This window comes from Manacus candei, unplaced genomic scaffold (assembly GCF_025592945.1).
Source record: "Manacus candei isolate 608988 ecotype Guabito, Panama unplaced genomic scaffold, ASM2559294v1 h1tg000011l, whole genome shotgun sequence".
NCBI classification, from domain to species: Eukaryota; Metazoa; Chordata; class Aves; order Passeriformes; family Pipridae; genus Manacus; species Manacus candei.
This window is the reverse complement of record NW_026138059.1, coordinates 20,322,384-20,341,005: the sequence shown is the minus strand read 5'-3', so window position 1 is coordinate 20,341,005 and position 18,622 is coordinate 20,322,384. Positions and strand designations below refer to the sequence as shown.

Below are 18,622 nucleotides of genomic sequence, written 5' to 3'. Positions count from 1 at the left end.
AACTTCCTTGTGAGGGAAAGAGGAGCAGCAGGCACTGATCTTTTCTCTGTGGTGACCAATGACAGAACATAAGGGAATGTCCTAAAGTTGTGTCAGGGGAGGTTTAGGTTGGATGTTAGAAAGAGGTTCTTCACCCAGAGGGTGGCTGGGCTCTGGAACAAGTTCCCCAGGGAAGTGGTCACAGCACCAAGCCTGATCAGGAAGTGTTTGGATGATACTCTCAGGCAGGTAGATGGAGATGGTCCCATGGAGTGCTAAGGGTTGGACTTGATGATCCTTGTGGGTCCCTTCCAACTCAGCATATTCTGTGATTCTGTGATTATCAGGACTTCACTGCTTATTGACAATTTCCTCGCTTAGATGACAGTATCTTATCTGAAATTGGGAATTCGGAGCTTAATTCAAAAGAACATATAGAAAACCACTTATTTACAAGAATAATTACAGGAATACATGAGTATTTAGTCTCCAACAATGGAATTTGAAAAATCTATCAAGTCTCATGTGCATATTGTTCTAAAAAAAATGCACTAGTTTAATGCACTGATTTCTGATAAAAGTTAACTTAAAAAATAATGTAATGACAAAACATGACATTTTACTTGCTCTGCTTATGCCACAGATAGTACTGTTAGCCTGAGCCACAGCAAGACAAAGTAAACATGATTCTGAACTGTTTTACAAACATGAATAATATGTAATCATATTTTTCATATTTGATTTGTTCTTTGAGTTCCATTACAACTTCATATGTTCCAGTCCTTGCAAAATTCCTATTGTTTTGAAATTTGAAAAAAATACACCAAGAAAAATTGTAGTAGTATCTACAGTAGTAGAGCTGTAGTATCTTTCTATGAAGAATGGGAAAATCTGAGCTTTAAATAGATAATGCTGAGAAGTCTTTGGAAGTCACAGTTCAGATTTTATTTAGTAACTTCATTGACAAGAGTGAGTTAGGGCTCATGCAATGCAAGTCATCCTATGCTTGGCAGCCCTATATGCCTTCCCCTTAGGCATACAGTCCTTGTTCCCAGTCAGAGCTGGACTACTGAGTAAGATTAAACAAAGATCTGGTCTGTCACAGTAATTCATATTTCAGTGAGATTTAGGAGCCAGATCAAACAAAAAATGCACATTCTGTAAAATACTTAATAAATTATGTTCTTTATAGTAAGTGGAGTAAAACATCAACCTAAAAATCCTTTCTATGATACAATACTATTTATTACTTTCAGAGATTATGATATATTTAAAATAACAACTTACTGTATACAAGCATCTATATTCTAGTCTCATACTTAGAGTGTATTTTTGAGCAACACAACATTAATTGCAATCTGGGCTTCAAATACACCTACTACATTTATCATTTAATCCAACTGCATGATTAGATACTTTCTGACTTAAAATTCATGGGTAGTGTAGAAAAGCATTACAATCTTTTTGCTAAAGCTTATCAAGTGAAAGAATCACTTCTACTGCTCATCTGGCAATAAAAGAAAACCATGGGAAAGGGATGAGATATTTGATGATATAAACAAACAATACTCTTACTTACCTTAATTTAGATTACCCTGACTATGTGAGAGGAATGTTGCAATATGAGTGCATCTTATGCTAGGCTGAAGCCCTTCTTCTTTCTTTTCCTTCTTTTAGTAAGAAAGAACCCTTAGGGTCAGGTCCTGCTCCCACTGAAGATGAACAAAAGTCTTCACTGGGGTTCAGAAGCAGGACAGGGACTTTAAAACATTTTTCTTTCCTTTAGTATCTTTCTGTACGAGCTTTTACCCCTTCAGGCTATGCAGATATGAAGCTTTTAAGATTTCTAAAGTTGCAATAGTTGTAAATCTTATGTTCCTAATGGAGTATCATGCTGTCATCTAATTTATCTGAAATCACTGCCCCAAATTCCCAGTGTTATTTAAAAAAAAAAAAAAACACAACTGGATTTACTCAACTAAGAAATAAAAGGTAGTTTTCAAAAACATATTTTATGCCACTACAGGTACAATCTTTCATCCGAGTTGCATAACTGCCATTTATTTGCTCAAATTCCAGTTCCTACATTCATACTCAACTCTGCTGCTAGAAGAAATTTCCTATACATAAAAAGTTCCTCTAAGCCAAACCATTACCCACTGCTGATACCCATATATATCTCTTTGTATTTCCTTGCCTACATGTAAATAGGACAGAAAGTTATTACAGTATGCATTCTAAAAGGCATTTGTATATTGTTTCTTGCAGGATGTTTAACGATCAAAGAAAATTAATATAACAGAAATTTATTTACAGCTGGAAAATCTTCTCTCTTGAGTGGTCTATATTCATATACATGTAACACAGATGCCATAGAGGAAATAATGGTAAACCATATTTGGTAAGAGTCCTGTTTCCAAAGAGTGTGTGTCTCACTCACCTGTTTGACTAAGTTGAGATGTGCTTCTGCTCCTTCGAGACACTATGGCAACCACTTTGGCACTAAAGCTGGAACGCCTTTTCTTCCCACCTGTTCCAACCATGCCGACAGCCGTGTCCGACTGACTCCCGTCAATGTGCTCCAGCTTATACATCTCTCCGCTCACACTTGTGCTCTTAGTGATTCTCCCTGAAGTCCCCATCCGTCTGCCTTGCATTTTAGGAGTAAATGTACTACAGTTACAAAGTAAAAACAAACATATTAATTTGTCTGTGAAAGAGCATTTCCAAAAGCCTTTTTTTTTTAAAATTACTAAATTAATTTTAATTCTTGATATATTTTCATTTCTTTGGTTCAGCAATAAAAGTTTAATTTGATGCTGTTCCGAGTACATATTTCCAGTACTATAATTTCTTCTTTGCTTCTTTGAGGGAAATAAATAAAATGAACACTTTCCTATGTTTTTGAGTGACAGAAAGAGAGACACGCAAGATTTAAAGGTTATGTGAAGCCTTCCTGTCTATATTCCCAGAATACACAAAGAAATAAAACAGCAATTTTACAACCAAAAAAGATTAACATGGACCAGTAGTTTAACACGTGTTGTATTGGTACTATTCACAAAAGTCCTAACAGAAATGAAGATATCATCACCTATATTTTCATACTTCACAGAGATAATACAGAATGCAGTATTTTTTAGGTCTTCACTCTCTCACTTCAAGGCAAGTGCAGTAATCACAGTATGAAGGCAAAATAATTTTGGGGCAAAATCCCTAATAATCCACTAGAGCTTTCATTGACAGAAAGATTAATCACTGTTTCAGTTCTGTTTGATTTCCTTTAGCTATTGCATTGCATTTGAATGTTTCCGTACAAATTTTTTTTCTGCTCCTGCACAAAGAGGCAGGATAAAGTATTCGGAAACACGGTCTAGAGAACAATTTCAAATACACACAGGACATACTAATACATAGATCTAACTCCATTATGACCAAGCAATGCCCTAGCTCTAATAAAGTTAGTTGTCACTCTGTAGAGACACAGAAATTTAAGCTGCAGCTAGACTCACTTCAGATGTAGTTGTTAAATCACCAGGCACATAGGCAATTCCTTGATCATGTATTGCTGATTAGTAGATCACCTGTTTTTTTTTCAGTAATTCTGTATTTTGAAGTCAAATTATTTGGTGACAAACAGTCCTGCTGTCCCTTCCAGCAGGTCCTCTTCCCAACAGATGTGATGGTCTAATCTTGTCCCTCAACCCCAACACCATTACCCCAAAAATAAGGAAGAGAAGGGTTAGAAGGATTAGAAGTTTCAGACAGGTAAAAAATCAGACCAGAGAGAAATGAAGGGGTCTGTGAGAGAAGAGATTACATCTTTTGACTTCTATGGATATGAGCCCTGCTAAAGTTTAAATCAATCCTGCTCAAAGACAGATCCAGGAAAGTATAAAATAATGTATACCTAAATTATGTTTTACTGACAGTTACCAAGAGTTAGTAATATGTGACTATAGGTAAAAGCAGATAAAAATAGACAGTATTTTTTGAAGAAGTTAGAAAAGTAAAGTCTTTGAACAGATACAACTTAATAGACAGATCCCTATCAACCTCTGCATAGGCTTTTAACTATGCTCAGCACTTAGGATCTGCTCCTGTTAAGTTCAGAAAAAAAATAGCTACTAATCAAACAGAACATGGTGCTGTGATGCACTAAAGTACTCAAGAACAAATTTTAGTGGACCACCTGAGGCAGAATGAACTTAAAATAGGTTCTATTTTGTTCCCTCCTATCCCACTGCAACTTTAGTAACTGGCTTTTGGGTTTGCATGGCAAAAACAATAAGACACATGTATTTTGATGTTTCTCCATAGAATTCCTTTGTATTTTATCACAGGTCTCCCCCAGCACACAGACTCTCACAAGTATGTGAGCACAGACATACATATTCAATCATTCTAAGAAGAATTTTAACTGGAAGAAAAAGCAAACTCAAAAAAGACCATCTTCCATAAATATCAAGGAAAAGGTTTTGTGTAAGGCAAACTAGTTCTGTTCAATTAAAAATAATATCAAACTGAGAAAAAATGCCCTAAAATATTTCCCATTTTCAAAATAGACTGATTTTTTTGAGGGAGACTAATTCTTGGCTTTAATATAAACTGTGTACCTAATATAGTGCAGGTGTTTACTTCATACACTACATATACTGCTGCTTTCTAAAGTTACAGTGATCTCTAAATGATTATATTTTTATTGTTGCTCACAGAATGCAATAACCTCAACTTTACAAAATATCTAACCTAGTATCTAACCCAGGAGCTACTTTTCTTTCAAGTAACACAGTCTTTTCTTTACTTTTCCACAAACACTGTCACATGAAAAAATATTCATTGGGATTGCCACATAGGTGTCTTTCTTCAAACTGTAAATTAATTTTAAAAAGCAGTGGCAAAAATCAAAAAACACATGCTGAAATTTCTGATAAACATATTTTTTTTACAATTTGAGAAGATTTAGTGAAATTTTTCTTTGTTAATTTTGGAGCTGGATATTGGCTCATAGCTCTAGCACACACTGGGGTTATGACCAGAGAATCTTAACAAATGTCTTCTCTTTAATAAGTGATGTTACTAACTTGTACACTGATCAAGAAAAACCTTAAAACTAGAGATTAAATGTACAGTGTGATAATAGTGTCTAAATATGCAACCAATCTGCATCGCTAGTTCAGAATGCTGTCACACAATCCCTGTATTCAAACAGCAACTTCGATCCCCAAATCAGTGTATCAGGGCTGCCAACAACATTCCTACACCAACCAGTTTGCAATGTTGAGTCTCTTTTCCTCCTCTGCTGAGGAGGTAAGGGCCCAAAGTCCTGCCCATAGGGAGCTAGAAGGCAATACCATTAACTGGCTTGGTTCTCTGGAGGAGGAGACAAGGCCATTTCAAGCAGAAGGCAGAGCAAAGGTAGAGTCTGACACTTGGAGGGAGCAAAATCACACAGGCTCCATTTTCAGGGGTTCTACTTCCTACTTTGATTAGACATGGACAATTCCTTTTCACCTGGATAATTCCTTTCCCCTAGAACTTGAAACTGGATTTTGAGCCATGAAGTTGTCAGTTCTTGAGTTTATGCATTGGTACGTCAGTAAGAGAGGAAAGAAACTGAAAATACTTCTTTTGAGAGCATCTCTTGACATTCGAGCTTTATTGACATGTACTTTCCTGACATACTAATCTATAAACCTATAATTTCCAACAATAAAGTTTAATGGACTATAAAATCTGCTATGCAATTAAAGAATTGTTTAGGATATTATGGACTTTGCTCTACTGAATTTCAGGTGGTTTTGAATGTAATAAATTCTAAAATCATGAAGTTTTTATGCCAGTCTTCACCTTTTTTGTTTTGTTGTTGTTTTTTTTTTTTTTACAAAGGACCTGAAATGCTCTAATTTCACATTATTTAATATGAACTTAGGAGACAGAGATGTCCATCAGCTGAGAAATAAGAATAGATAGTACGGCAACCTTTGGAAAAAAAATTTTTGCTGTATGAATTCCCTAATTCAGGGACTATGGATACTTCCTCATCAATAGAAAATTTGCATTCTTCAAAGACCAATATAAATTTCATGTTTGATTCTTTGTGACAGGAAGAAGGAACTAGAAGATTCACCTTAATAAAAAAACCTGAGAAATTTAGAATTTAGATTAATCTTGTACTTGTTTTTACCTTGCAAATATGAAGTTCTACTTTCCTAGGAAATATGTTCTAGTGTACTAGTACAAACTAGCTATTAATTTGCTAGAAACGGGCTTAATGGGATAGGACCAAGGATCCTACAGCTGTCCAATACTTTCCCTTGTCATAACAAAGCAAACAGATTAAGATTCCCTTGTGGTCATCTAATCCCTGGGCTAGTTTGTTATTTGTCATTAATTGGAACAATCTCAAAAGAATGAACATTTAAAATTCAGTCTTCTTATATCATGTGATTGAGCACCCTTAGAACACAATATTTTTCCATTACATTACTGTCTATCACTTGAAGAAAACCTTCTAGCTCACACTGTTACTTTCTTCAATACTGTTAATCTATGAAGCACAAAGACGAAAAGGACCTGCGTGAGTTTACACATATTTCTTTGCACTTAACTGTTCTGATAATAACATCAATAAAATTTCGTTTTTCTTTACTGGACTAGCTGGGAGTATTAACACATATTTAACATTCATTTAAATGCAGATGCAAAGTTTTGCAGGCTTGTGGTTAAAATTTGTAAATTATTAAATTATATTTAAACCCAGTTATCATAACACAATTAATAAATACAGTTTTCAGTATCACGGTAATGAAGAGTAACATATTTATAAGTATAGTCCATTCAGTCATAAATTAAATAATTCACCACATTTTTATTTAAAATTATATTTTGATCTTTAGCAATGACTAGTTCAGAAAAAATCTTATGCTATTTGTAATAATTTCTAATTACTGTCAAAACAACATAATTGATGCGCATATTAAGAATGGTTACGATCAATATTTGCTCTGTAGTACTTCACAGATATTTGGCATGGAAAAAGAGTCACTGGATTTTTTTTTTTTTTTAATGAAGTAAACCACTAAAGCAAACCCCCCTTTGACCCCAGCAAGAGCAGAGCTGCCTCCCCAGCACTGGGGTCACACATTACCCCCAGGTCCCTGCATCAGCTGGGAAGACACCACTCCCTTTACCAAGAGAAAAATGCTTACATTTCCTGCCAAAACTTATGCAGTTGACATGGATCCCATCAAAAGTGATATCTGAACTATAGAAGGCAAAATCTAGACTGTGTTCATACATTAGCCATCAGGGTTGTGAAAGAAAGCAGCACATTCAGTTTTGCAAGCTGCTCCTACCAGAAAGTTGTATCTGTGGGAATGAAGAATGAGCTACTAAGATAAAAAACTTATTCAAAGAGGAGTTTGAGTTACAAGCTATCACAAAAATCAACTCTGAGGCAAATTCTATAAAAAGAACACACTGCAAGGGCATCATGGATTATACTTGCTTATATTAAACTACAGCACAAGCTACTATATAGAACTGAAACAAAGCCAAGTACTTGTATTAAACTATTATATAACTTTCTATATGCAGATATCTAGTATATATACATTGAAGATCCATAAAAGTATACCGGAAAAATCCTTTGAGTTGAGAAAATCAGTATATAGATATGCACTCAGTATTTCTCAGTACATACATAAAATACCTGCATATTCCACCTGAAAAAGAAATACAGCAAGACACAGGAAGCTAGAAAAAATATTGCCCATAAACTCACCTATGTAATATCTGGAAGTATATCCTTTCAGGGGAAAAATCTGAAGTGATTAGCCTTTGCTAAAATTACAGCATTTCCTTCATTCTCTTAGATTTACTGATGACGTAAAAAAAAATACTTTAGCTGTTTATTTTCATGATCACTCATTTTTACTCCATTCATTTTTCCAATAATGCGAGCCATGAATAAATAAATAATCCCCTGTATTCTTTGCTGTATAGATGATATTATAGTGAGTTCTTTGCACACAGTTGCAGTAACTTGAATCTTTCAACAGAATCCCTGGCCTCCACTGGCATGAGGTGGTGCGCTTCCCCTCTCTCCTGCTGAATGCAGCATCACGTACTAGTTCATAGCCCCTGTGGCACCTTTTTGTGATGAGGTAGCTCGTGAATACTAATAACCTCCTAAACATGTAATAGTTGTGGACCAAAGGGAAGACGAGCACTCCTTTATAATAAGAAACATTACGTTTCTAACAATAAAATGTACTGTTATTAGTAATAATGATATATAATCAATAAATCCAAACACTTAATTACTTATCTACCAATTGCCCTGTCATTTTAAGAAAATACATTTATATTTACATATGACATACAACATCTGCTGCAATATTAATTACTGTACAAGTTTTAATAAATATTTATTAGCATTAATAAATTAATTCAAACATGGTGCTTTACAAACCAAAGGACAAACACATACCCAATATTATAATTCTCTCTCTCTAGACAAGAGAATTTTTTAGACCATAAAAAAGTTAGTTGATTTGATCAAGTAATAATTTTGTACAGTCTGTACCAACTGAAGGTACATATTGATTTAACATGCCCATTGATCATATATTAAATCTATGAAATAGCTATTAGAATCACAACCCCCCCCTTGCTTTTCCTATAAAGTCACCATATTAGAGTCCTTTTGGTGTACTTAGATAGCTGAAAACCAGTAATTTGTAAGTTATATCCGTTCTTGACAATATTTCTATATTATTTAAAAGTGCTCCTCAGTGACACAGATACTGCCTCTGGAATGACACTGTCCCAGCCCCACTGTGCTCAATGTATAAAATCTCACTGAGGTGAGGGTTGGGGAAGATTTCATTACAGAATTCTCCTCTGTGAGTTTAACTGGTTAAAATCCTACTTTGGAAGATAAGGAGATTTCCATGTTGGTATAGAGCATCAGAACTTTTGTTTTGAAAATGCTTTTCTGAGTAGTACAGTGACAAGTGAATCATGCAATTGTCACAGGTCTGACAGATTTCTCCTTTTTCAACTTTAAAATTCGTATTTCTCCATTAAATGAAATAATAACAATTCAGAAAGTCTGAGCATTGCAAAAGATAAGCAGATTTTAAATATTTTTCAAGCAAAAGATAAGCAGATTTTTATTATTTGCCATGAACATTTCAAGTTAATTTATATTCTCTGAAACAAGCAGACCAATTGCCTCTGTATGTGGGAGCCTGTGTGTCTGCCTGCTCATATTCTCTGAAACAAGCAGACCAATTGCCTCTGTATGCGGGAGCCTGTGTGTCTGCCTGCTCATACTGAAGGCACTGTCAGCCTGAAGCCAACTAATGGCATGAACCATAAAATGAAACCAACACAAAAGCAGTTTGTTATCCCAGGGGTGCTGCTTGGGGTTAACTATAGCTATTAATGCTTATGTGGACAGGCTGACGTGAAACAAAGGGCAAACAGCTCCAATGACCCAAACTTGACTGCATATAGCCACAAATATGTTAAGCGTACCAAACACAAGCAAGCACCTAAACCTTAAGTCTATTTCAAGAAAATGGGGGGGGGGGGGGGGAGTGTATAACAAATACAAAAATGTGTAGCTCAACTCTGAACGAAGGAAACTTGCCTCAGTATCGAGAAAGCTGAATTCATCAGTTTTTCTTTCTTTGCATGACATTCAGGAATAACATATTATTTTCCCTGTTACATGTTGCATTGCTTTTTTTCCCTCCAAACCATGATCTACGGAAATCCTGTGATCTCTCTTCATGAAAAAAGGCTACATCTTTGATATTAACTAGATTGCTTGCTGCTCCTTTAGAAAAGTGATAGGAAATACAAATAGCAACAGGCAATAGCCACAAAAAGCTAAATGGAAGACTGCAAGGTCAGGACTGACAAAGAAAATATAGATAAAATTTTTAAAAATATAGTAAACTGAGATGAAGGTAAGGCAAGTTAGACCTACTCTGAGGTCTGAGTCATGGCTAAAACTATTTTCCTATGTTTCTTTTATCTAAAAATAACATGTACTGCCTGTTTGAAATATTAGCATAATGTTCTTACACTAAAAGTTTCTGGATTATATTTTGTCTTAATCAACTGCAATAATTAAATGAAAAACCAATTAAAATAATTTTTCAGTCTTTTTCTAATCATTAAGGAAGACTGCTGGTAATGTGACAGTTTCTTTGAAAGAGGAAACGTAATTAGACAATTAAAAATGTGGAAGCAATGCTCCATAGTACATATTTCATGTACAGATGTTCTGAAGGGATTAAAGACTCCAATCGCCCTCCCTCTCTGACAGACACATAAAGCAGTTTATAATGATGGATTTGCAAAAACCATTATCTTTAGATAATGAATAATTAGAACCTTAATTACTCTGGCTTCACCTTGGTTTTGTGCATAAATGACCTCAGAACAAGAAGTAATATCTGTAATATACTCTTTGGGGGTAAAGAGGATACATTATATTTTTTAAGCAGCTTATCTTAAATGTTTTCATATATCTTGCCTTCATGATAATAATTTGAAGGCTATTGCTCTTTATTTCCCCCCCCACAAAAAGCAAGAGTTGTGACTCAGGTCACATCAGAGTGTCTGCCCTTGCCCTAAGAGAGATCATCTGAGCAGCAATATTAATTTATCACTGTACATACTCAATATCTTTCTCTTCTTAATGAAACTGGGAAGTGTACTAGGTAATTAAACAGTTTTGGTGTTCAGTTTTGAGTGCAGTGATTAGAACGGTCAGAAAAAAAGTAGGATTAGCAACCTACTTCAAGTATTGCAGTGCATTGTGAGGGAGCAAGATTCAGGATGGGAACAGTTCCAGGCGTGGAGAAAAACATACAGCAATTGACAGGACTTTATTCTATGGACTTTACAGTTATTATATGGACTTTACTGTTTTTATGTGGTTTCATTATATCCACACTACAAAGTACATAGCCTGGGCATGCTTGGGCTCCCCACGAGTTTGCCTGCTCCCTGTTCCCCCGCTCCCTTCTCTGATAGGCTGAAGAAGCTGCAGAGAGGAGACAGCTACCATTTGCCCTTTTCCTCCCCCTTTTGCCTGTGTCCCTACCCTGATTTGTTCCCCCATTTGTCTGTCTCATGTTCCACCCCATGTTCTGGCCCTTTCCCCACCTAAAACTTATAAAACCCCTACACACCTCAATAAAGCATCCCATTTTGCACCTCTACCTTGTCCCCGAACCCAACCGTGCTGTGTCACGGCCCCATTCCCCTCCCCCCTTGGACCATGGCAGTGCATGCTTACATTGTGGAGATTTTAGATACAAAATGCCTTGCCTGTTACTTATATCTATTCTGTTTGTCAAACATGACGAATTTAGGGAGAAATTTTCCATGCCTGGTTTCTGCCCAAGGTTGAATTTCTTCTTTTTTTTATTCTAAGTTCCAGCTGAAATAACATGACAGATTGTCTGGCCCTTTTAAGGGAAACGAAAAGAAAAAAATAATCCATATCGTACTGTCATGTAATAAACAAATAAATAAATTCACTTTGCTTTGAGAAGTACTGAGCCTGACTGAAAGATTCCAATGAGGTGATCCTTCTATTTGGCACAAAATGCTTCTTTTGAGTATTTGTGAATTTGGTAAAACATCTTTAAGTCATAACTCTCATACTAAGAGGCCTCAGAGATCAACTCCTAAGATACCAGGAGATTTTCTTGTCACAAAGCAACATTGCACTCACTCACAGGTCCTATTGCTAAAAAAACTGTACATTTCCTAAATATTATTATTTTGCCTCAAGATCAGAGGCAGAAAGTCAGTATTTCCCAGGAATTGCATCTCTTGGCTATTCTGCATCTGGGAAAATTAGCTAAACTGTCCAGGATGCAGGGAGGTTTCCACTTTGTTGGCCATCAGGCATGATGCATGACAAAGTCATCTGACTGGAGTGCAAGAAAGCAAGATGGACAATAATCCCTGGAAGGAAAGAGAGTGGTTCATCGTGATACTGAAATAGGAAGAGAATAAGAAAACTTGAGGAATAAATTCTTTTTATCGCTCTTTCTGAAAACAGAATCACATAATTACAAAGTTGAGTCAGAATAACAGAATATTCTAAGTTGGAAGGGACCCACAAGGATCAACAAGTCCAATTGTTAAGTGAATGGCCCACACAGGGATCAAATCCAGAATAATAACCCTTGATGTTACTAGCACCATGCTCTAACCAACAATTCCTAAAATTCCTGACACTGAACAAAAAATGTCTTTCTAGTATACCATCATAAGTACTTATTATATTATGACCCTCCCATGAGATGGTCAGTTTATTTTTGTAGTCACAAAACATTCACTATCCCCTTGCTTTTGCAGAGAAAGCACACTGCTTTTTCATGTGCCATTCATACCATTTTGCATGATGAACCCAGCAACCACACAAACTGTGTGATCTTTTAGTATCTCACTGGGTTAAACAAACCAGAACGTTAAAGAATCACGTATGGGTTTTGCTCCAAACCTTCCACATGCTGAGGGGATTGCATCCATAGCATCAAAACAGAATAAACACACACAACAGGCAGCATATGATCACCAACAGACATGTCTGAATGACTTGTCAAGCCTCACATGAAAATATCAGGCAGGGACCTGAAGAAATTGATTTCCCAGAGCAGTAATTAACTTAATGAGCCAGAAGACCATCCCTTCTCTTTCTATAGTTCACCCCTTGTTCTCTATGATTCTCTATGATTCCCTATGATTCCTGTGACTTTACCTCAATGTCTTTTTGCTGTATAAATACCCTTTCTTTGTAAGAGTGAATACTATCACCATCTTAAAGTTTTAATAAGGATGCTCCATCATTGCTCAGAGTTGATGACAACTAGAACACAAATGTCCACTTCTGTGAAGCTCTTAATCTTTGCTAACCCTGTAGGAAATTTGCAATAGCTACAAATTTCATTTTGCACTGTATTAAAATTGTATTATCTTTCAAGACAGTTTGGCTTGGACTGTTCAGTCTTATATCCATTATTTCTCAGTTTTAAATTTTTGCATTTTAAGTAAAGTAACAGACATACTACTACTGCTCAACACAGTTACACTGAAGGTCGACAAGTTTTTCATCAGCTCGAACTTTGGGTGCAAAAACACACTGAATAGTGTAATTGTTTAAAAGAGCACTCTGTATGGACAAATATCAGTTAGTCCTCTAGGGGGAAGCTGAATAAAGGTATCAGTTTGTTGAGCACACAGAACTCTCCCAGTTTGTAAATAACATGATGAACATGACAATCTTGTTTTTAAATCCAGATTTAAAATGCTACCATTACGTCAATGTCTTCCAGAGTACAATGTTCTGAATAATCATTAAAAATTTCCTAATTCTTGTAAAAAAGTATCACTATCCTGAGTATAGACGTTAAAGAGTTTTAAGAGTTTTCACTCTCTGTGAAATTCACATTGGTTTTTTGCCTTATAAACTTCCAATTCAGAAAAAAAAAAAAGGCAAAAATTACTGAACTTCATTTTGTGATTCAGATACGAGATTTCTGAGCTTTTAGCCTTGTTTCCTTTGCTCCTTATGCAATCCTTATGGTTTTTATCACTCATTCCCCTACTGGCTTACGGAGATATCAAGGTTTTGGAAGCTTTGCAAAGCCTGATAACTAGGAAGATAAAAGATACACTGAATAAGGTGCCCTTCTGAAGAAAGGTTGCTATATGATCTCAGTACTGCTCTATTCTCTTTGTTCTGCCATTTGGACATTTGGATAGGTAAAGATCATGGAGACAGAGCGGAGGAGGGAGACGACTGCAATGTGGTCTGCTAGGTTGTGACAGTGCACTAATTGAGTTACTCAAAAATATCTTGTATGCACAGACTTTTCACTGCAATATTAAAGTTGAGTTGTCTACCCTCCATGTTGTAGTTAATAGCTGTATACCTTTTGTGATCAGAGCACTAAAGCAAACAGGTATTAGAGACACATGTACTGTGGGATACAAGAGACAGAGCAAATAACCATACTAAATGTGGAAAGCCTACACCAAAAAAATTATTCAATCTAGTACCACTATTAATGGTCTTGATTTCACCTCATTCTATTCTTGCAGTAGGAGTTTGATTAGCAACTATGGAGTGCATTAGTTTTGCTGATGATTTTAAAGCATCCTATGCTTTGACAATACTGCTTCTTATAATGTTATGCCATACGCTATTCTCTGCATTATTGAGATCCTCTTTGGATTGAAGAAACACTAATACCAGTCACATAGTAAAATGTTAATGTAAAAATTCTATTGTTAAATAAATATCTTACAATGGAAAATTACAGGTTGAAAAGAAATCTTCTGAAAACATAGCAGACACATGGCTAGGAATCCAAAGAGGGCTTTGATTGTTTGGTTTTAATAGTAAGACTCATGGAAAGTCTTCGGTCTGCCAGCAGCATTGGCTATATTATGGATGCTCCCATTCTAGTTATGGGAGGGGAGATGTTCTCCATTGCAATATCAGCTAACTAATCTCACTATTTAAACACAGAACTATAAACCACTGAAGCCATTCCACAATAAACATTACTTATTCCATTATATAAGAAAATTAGTGTCTACTTAGTGACCCTAAATGTCTTGTTTAGAGCAGAAACCTTGACTACAAGGAAACAGTCATACACAGGAAATTACCAACAATATAATAAATGTCATAAATATAGAAATTTTCTTTTGATATTTATAGCAGTCTTTTTTTTGGTATCAAACTGAAATTCCATTACTGTTTTAGTCATTTGAATAAAAGTTAAAGCAGTAAAATATCTTATTTCTAATACTGACTTTAATACCTTGTATTTAAAAATTGTAAATAAATAATTTAAAAAAAACCCAGGAAAATCAAAGCATATGGTCACTATTACCGTGTGCTTAAGTACCTTGCTAATACAAGTGCTGACAGAGTCCAATTCCTGAAGCTAATGGAAAAGTGCTTGACAATGCAATGCAAGCCCTCAAGGCAATGCAGAAGTCCAACCAGCCAGAATAAAACATACAAACAAGTGTTTAATATCTGGACTCAGCAAAGTGCTGCCACAGACTTAAATATTTTTCTTTTCAGCAAAGTACGTGTGGCACAGAAAAGGCTACATACTACACTGAATTTGAGTATCCATCCTGCAGAGAGACCTGGGGAACCTGTTCCAGTGCCCAATCACCTCCTAGGTGAAGAACCTTTTCCTGGTATCCAAACTAAATCTCCCCTGACTCAGCTTCATGCCTTAATGTTGATGGTCACTCACTCCTGCGTGTTACAGTTGTGCAACAGAAAATGCTATTAATCTTCTTTTCATTTAGTCTTGCCTCACCACACACAGCTAAGCTTGCTGACATAAAGATACACTTCAAATGTTCAATTCCCTGCAAATTCCCTCCCATATATCCCTCTTAGTACAAACGTCAAGACAACAGAGGCACCTCCCAATGAAGAATCAGACCACAGTGCTCTGCCGGCTATCCTGTGGTGATGTTCACTGATGATATTCACCAGGGAATCACAGCAATGTGAGCTCAGTAATAGTGCCTTGAACCAAAACTTCCTTTCTTCCATGAAGAGGAAGCTGGCCTCAACAGTAGGTCAGACTGGGCCAGTAACTCATTGTTTCTGTCTTGATGACTCTCTGAGCTAGATGTGTGATCTGCCTCTGCAATTTTTCTCTAAAAACTTAGCAGGAAAAACTACTTATTTTGACAATTTTTCTGTTATTCGTACATTTTAACACAAAAGAAATATTGCATTATAAATATATGAATTACTTTAATTAGTGTAGTCTCATCCTAGTATCTCATATTTCTTTCTTAGAAAGGAGGGATTCCCATTTACACAGAATATGTAGGATTTCACACTTATGTGAAATACAGCCTGGGCATCATAAAAAAATTTGCACTTGAAAATTGCAGGATCTACAGTCTGTCATGAGAAAGAAATACCCAGGTCAATAAATACTCTTTAGTCAAGTCAAATTTGTAGAGATAAAATTTAAAAAACAAACTGGAAACTCTCTCATAATTTTTACCATTAAAAATGAAAACTTCAGAAAAGAGGATAACTTCAGTAATATGTCCCTAAAGCCATGCCAGTTCACATTAAGAATGAAAACGAGTAACTTTTGGATGGGCACCACTGCACTTGGCCTTTGACAGCTGATTAAAAAAAACCCCATATTGAAGCATGGATTGTGGTAATCTGTGGTCCAAATAATAAGTTACAGCTGTAGCCATCTATAAATCTGCAAGGCCTTAGCTATGCAGGCTTTGAAGCAGGTATAATATGGAAGATAATTAGCAAATGAGAACTTAGTCCAAGACTCTTTAGAAAAAGTACAACTGAAAAGGTTGATCTGATTCATATGTGAATACATATGCAGCAGAATTCATAATTTCTGCCATGGTCGCAGTTATGTAATTGACTGTGTGATGCTTTAGGCCTGAGAAACCTGAAACAGCCCTTCCACTGCAATGCATTGAAATGTTGCACATGGCAGAATTTAACAACAAAAGCAGGAAACATCCCTTTGAAAATGCTGTTTAAGGACCAGATTTTCAAAGTGATGCAGGCTAATACTGCTACACTGCTGTTTTTTGTGTAGCTGTGGAGACTTGTGGTCACTAATATCTAGCTCTTTATATACTGGTAGCATCTACTTCTGAGCAAGAGACCCAGATCAGAGCACATTAACACCTGATGGCATACAGCTAGGCATGCACAAGGTATGCAAGTAATAAGATTATTTTTTTTTAATCTGCTTGGCAGTGCCACAGCACACATAGTACACAAGATGAATCTACTGTGTCTTCTAGTATGGCACCCTGAAGGCCCTCAAAATACTAGAACGAGGAACCACCATGATTCCAAGTACCTGACAACATCTCCTTTGCTAGACAAGGATCTGGGGTGACAGCACCTTGCACAATTGAAATAACATTTATCTTTATACAGAATACCACTAACGAGAGCTATAAACCCCAGGAATATCCAATTTTACCTAGTGTACCCAAATAGATCCCTCTTATGCTAGGCTCCAGGACTGCATATTTCACTGCAATTCTATATAGCTCAATCCTTTCTTCATAAAACATGAATTTGCCCTTATACCAGTTTGTATAAGAAATATGGTATCAAACATATGCAAGGTACAAAAAAATCTGTTATGCTCCACATATTTTCAGGATCTTCTCCTTGGTTTAGAACATGCGTGTGGCATAGTGAATATCTCACACAAAACCAGTCTGAAACTACTTGTGAATTTGTTCCCATTTTCCATGTGATTTACTTTTATTGATGAATAACCTTCAGTGTTCTATTGTTACCTCCACTAGCTCTGTTTGCAATATCTATAGTAATAATTAAAAGATTTTACATTTTGCTTTTTCCATGAGTAAAGTATCGTGACTACATCCTGTGCACTATCTCAAATTCAATATACAGATTTTAATTACTTTGTAATTAACATGAAATGAGTGGGTTTCTTTATTTCAATACAGACCTCAGCCTCATCATATGCATGAAAAGCCTCGGTGTATTGTTTTCCTTGACTGTGATGACATGAACTTAAACTTTGCTCAGCTGGCTCTGCAGTGCAGTGAATCAGTGTGCTGACAAGGATGGATGCAGCCCTAGTCTAAAGAGAGGGTGGGGGAAGGACTGAACAACTGTACTTCACAAGTCACATCATATACGTTTATGATGTAATAGGCAACACTTTAGGGAAGCCTGAGAAGAGGTCAGAAGACCTTTCAGACCCTCTCTACTTCATTACCCCTCATCACTATAAATTGTATAAAATTAACTCCAATGTACTATGTGGGAGGATGGAAAACCAGTGGGAGAAAATCTATTTCCAGTCCAGAGAGTGACCTCTGGCTACATCACCTTGAGAGATCTTCTGCAGACCAATGGGGCTATTTGTCTTAAATGAGATGACAAACCTCAAGTCACCTGGCTCCAAACTAATGACACCGAGCATTTTATGCAAGGGAACAGCATAATAATCAGCATGAAATGAAAATCTGAAAAGAGAGTCACAGAATAGTTAAGGTTGGAAGGACACCTTTGGAGATTGTTTAGTCCAACCCTTCTGCTTACTGCATGGTTGACAAGAGCAGGTTGCTCAGAGCCATATCCAGTTGGGTTTTCAATATTCCCAGACACTGAGGCTGCACAACACCTCTGAGCTACCTGTCCCAGTGTTCAATAATTTTTGCAGAAAAAAGGTTTTTCTCATGTTTATGTGGGATTTGCCTTATTTCAGTTTGTGCTCATTGCCTCTCATCCTCTCACTGAGAGGAACCTGGCTTTTTCTTCTCTACTTTCAGCAGGTATTTATGCAGATTGGTAAGATCCCCCTTGAGCTTTCTCTTCACCAGGAGGAACACTCCCAGCTCTCTTGGACTCTCCATGACAGATATTCTAATCCCTTCATCATCTCTGTTGCCCTTTGCTGGACTTGCTCCAGTAGCTCTGTGTCTCTTGTACTGGGGAGCCCAGCACTTGACTCAGCACTCCAGATGTGTCTCACTCGAGCTACTCAGCTATACTGAGGGGGAAGGATCATGTTCCTCAACC

General features: G+C 36.4%; 1 protein-coding gene across 50 annotated transcripts in view; it reads right to left on the bottom strand.

Moving 5' to 3' along the window:
• Window positions 1–18,622, bottom strand: part of RIMS1 (regulating synaptic membrane exocytosis 1) — a 322,306-nt gene that overhangs the window by 39,745 nt on the left and 263,939 nt on the right. For 39 of the 50 annotated variants that reach the window (XM_051777693.1, XM_051777692.1, XM_051777643.1 and 36 more), the window contains one exon: window positions 2,420–2,652. The exons of the other annotated variants lie outside the window; for them this stretch is intronic. In XM_051777693.1, coding sequence (XP_051633653.1) covers window positions 2,420–2,652 — 233 coding nt within the window. The remainder of the gene's footprint in view (window positions 1–2,419; window positions 2,653–18,622) is intronic. 50 annotated transcript variants of the gene reach the window in all.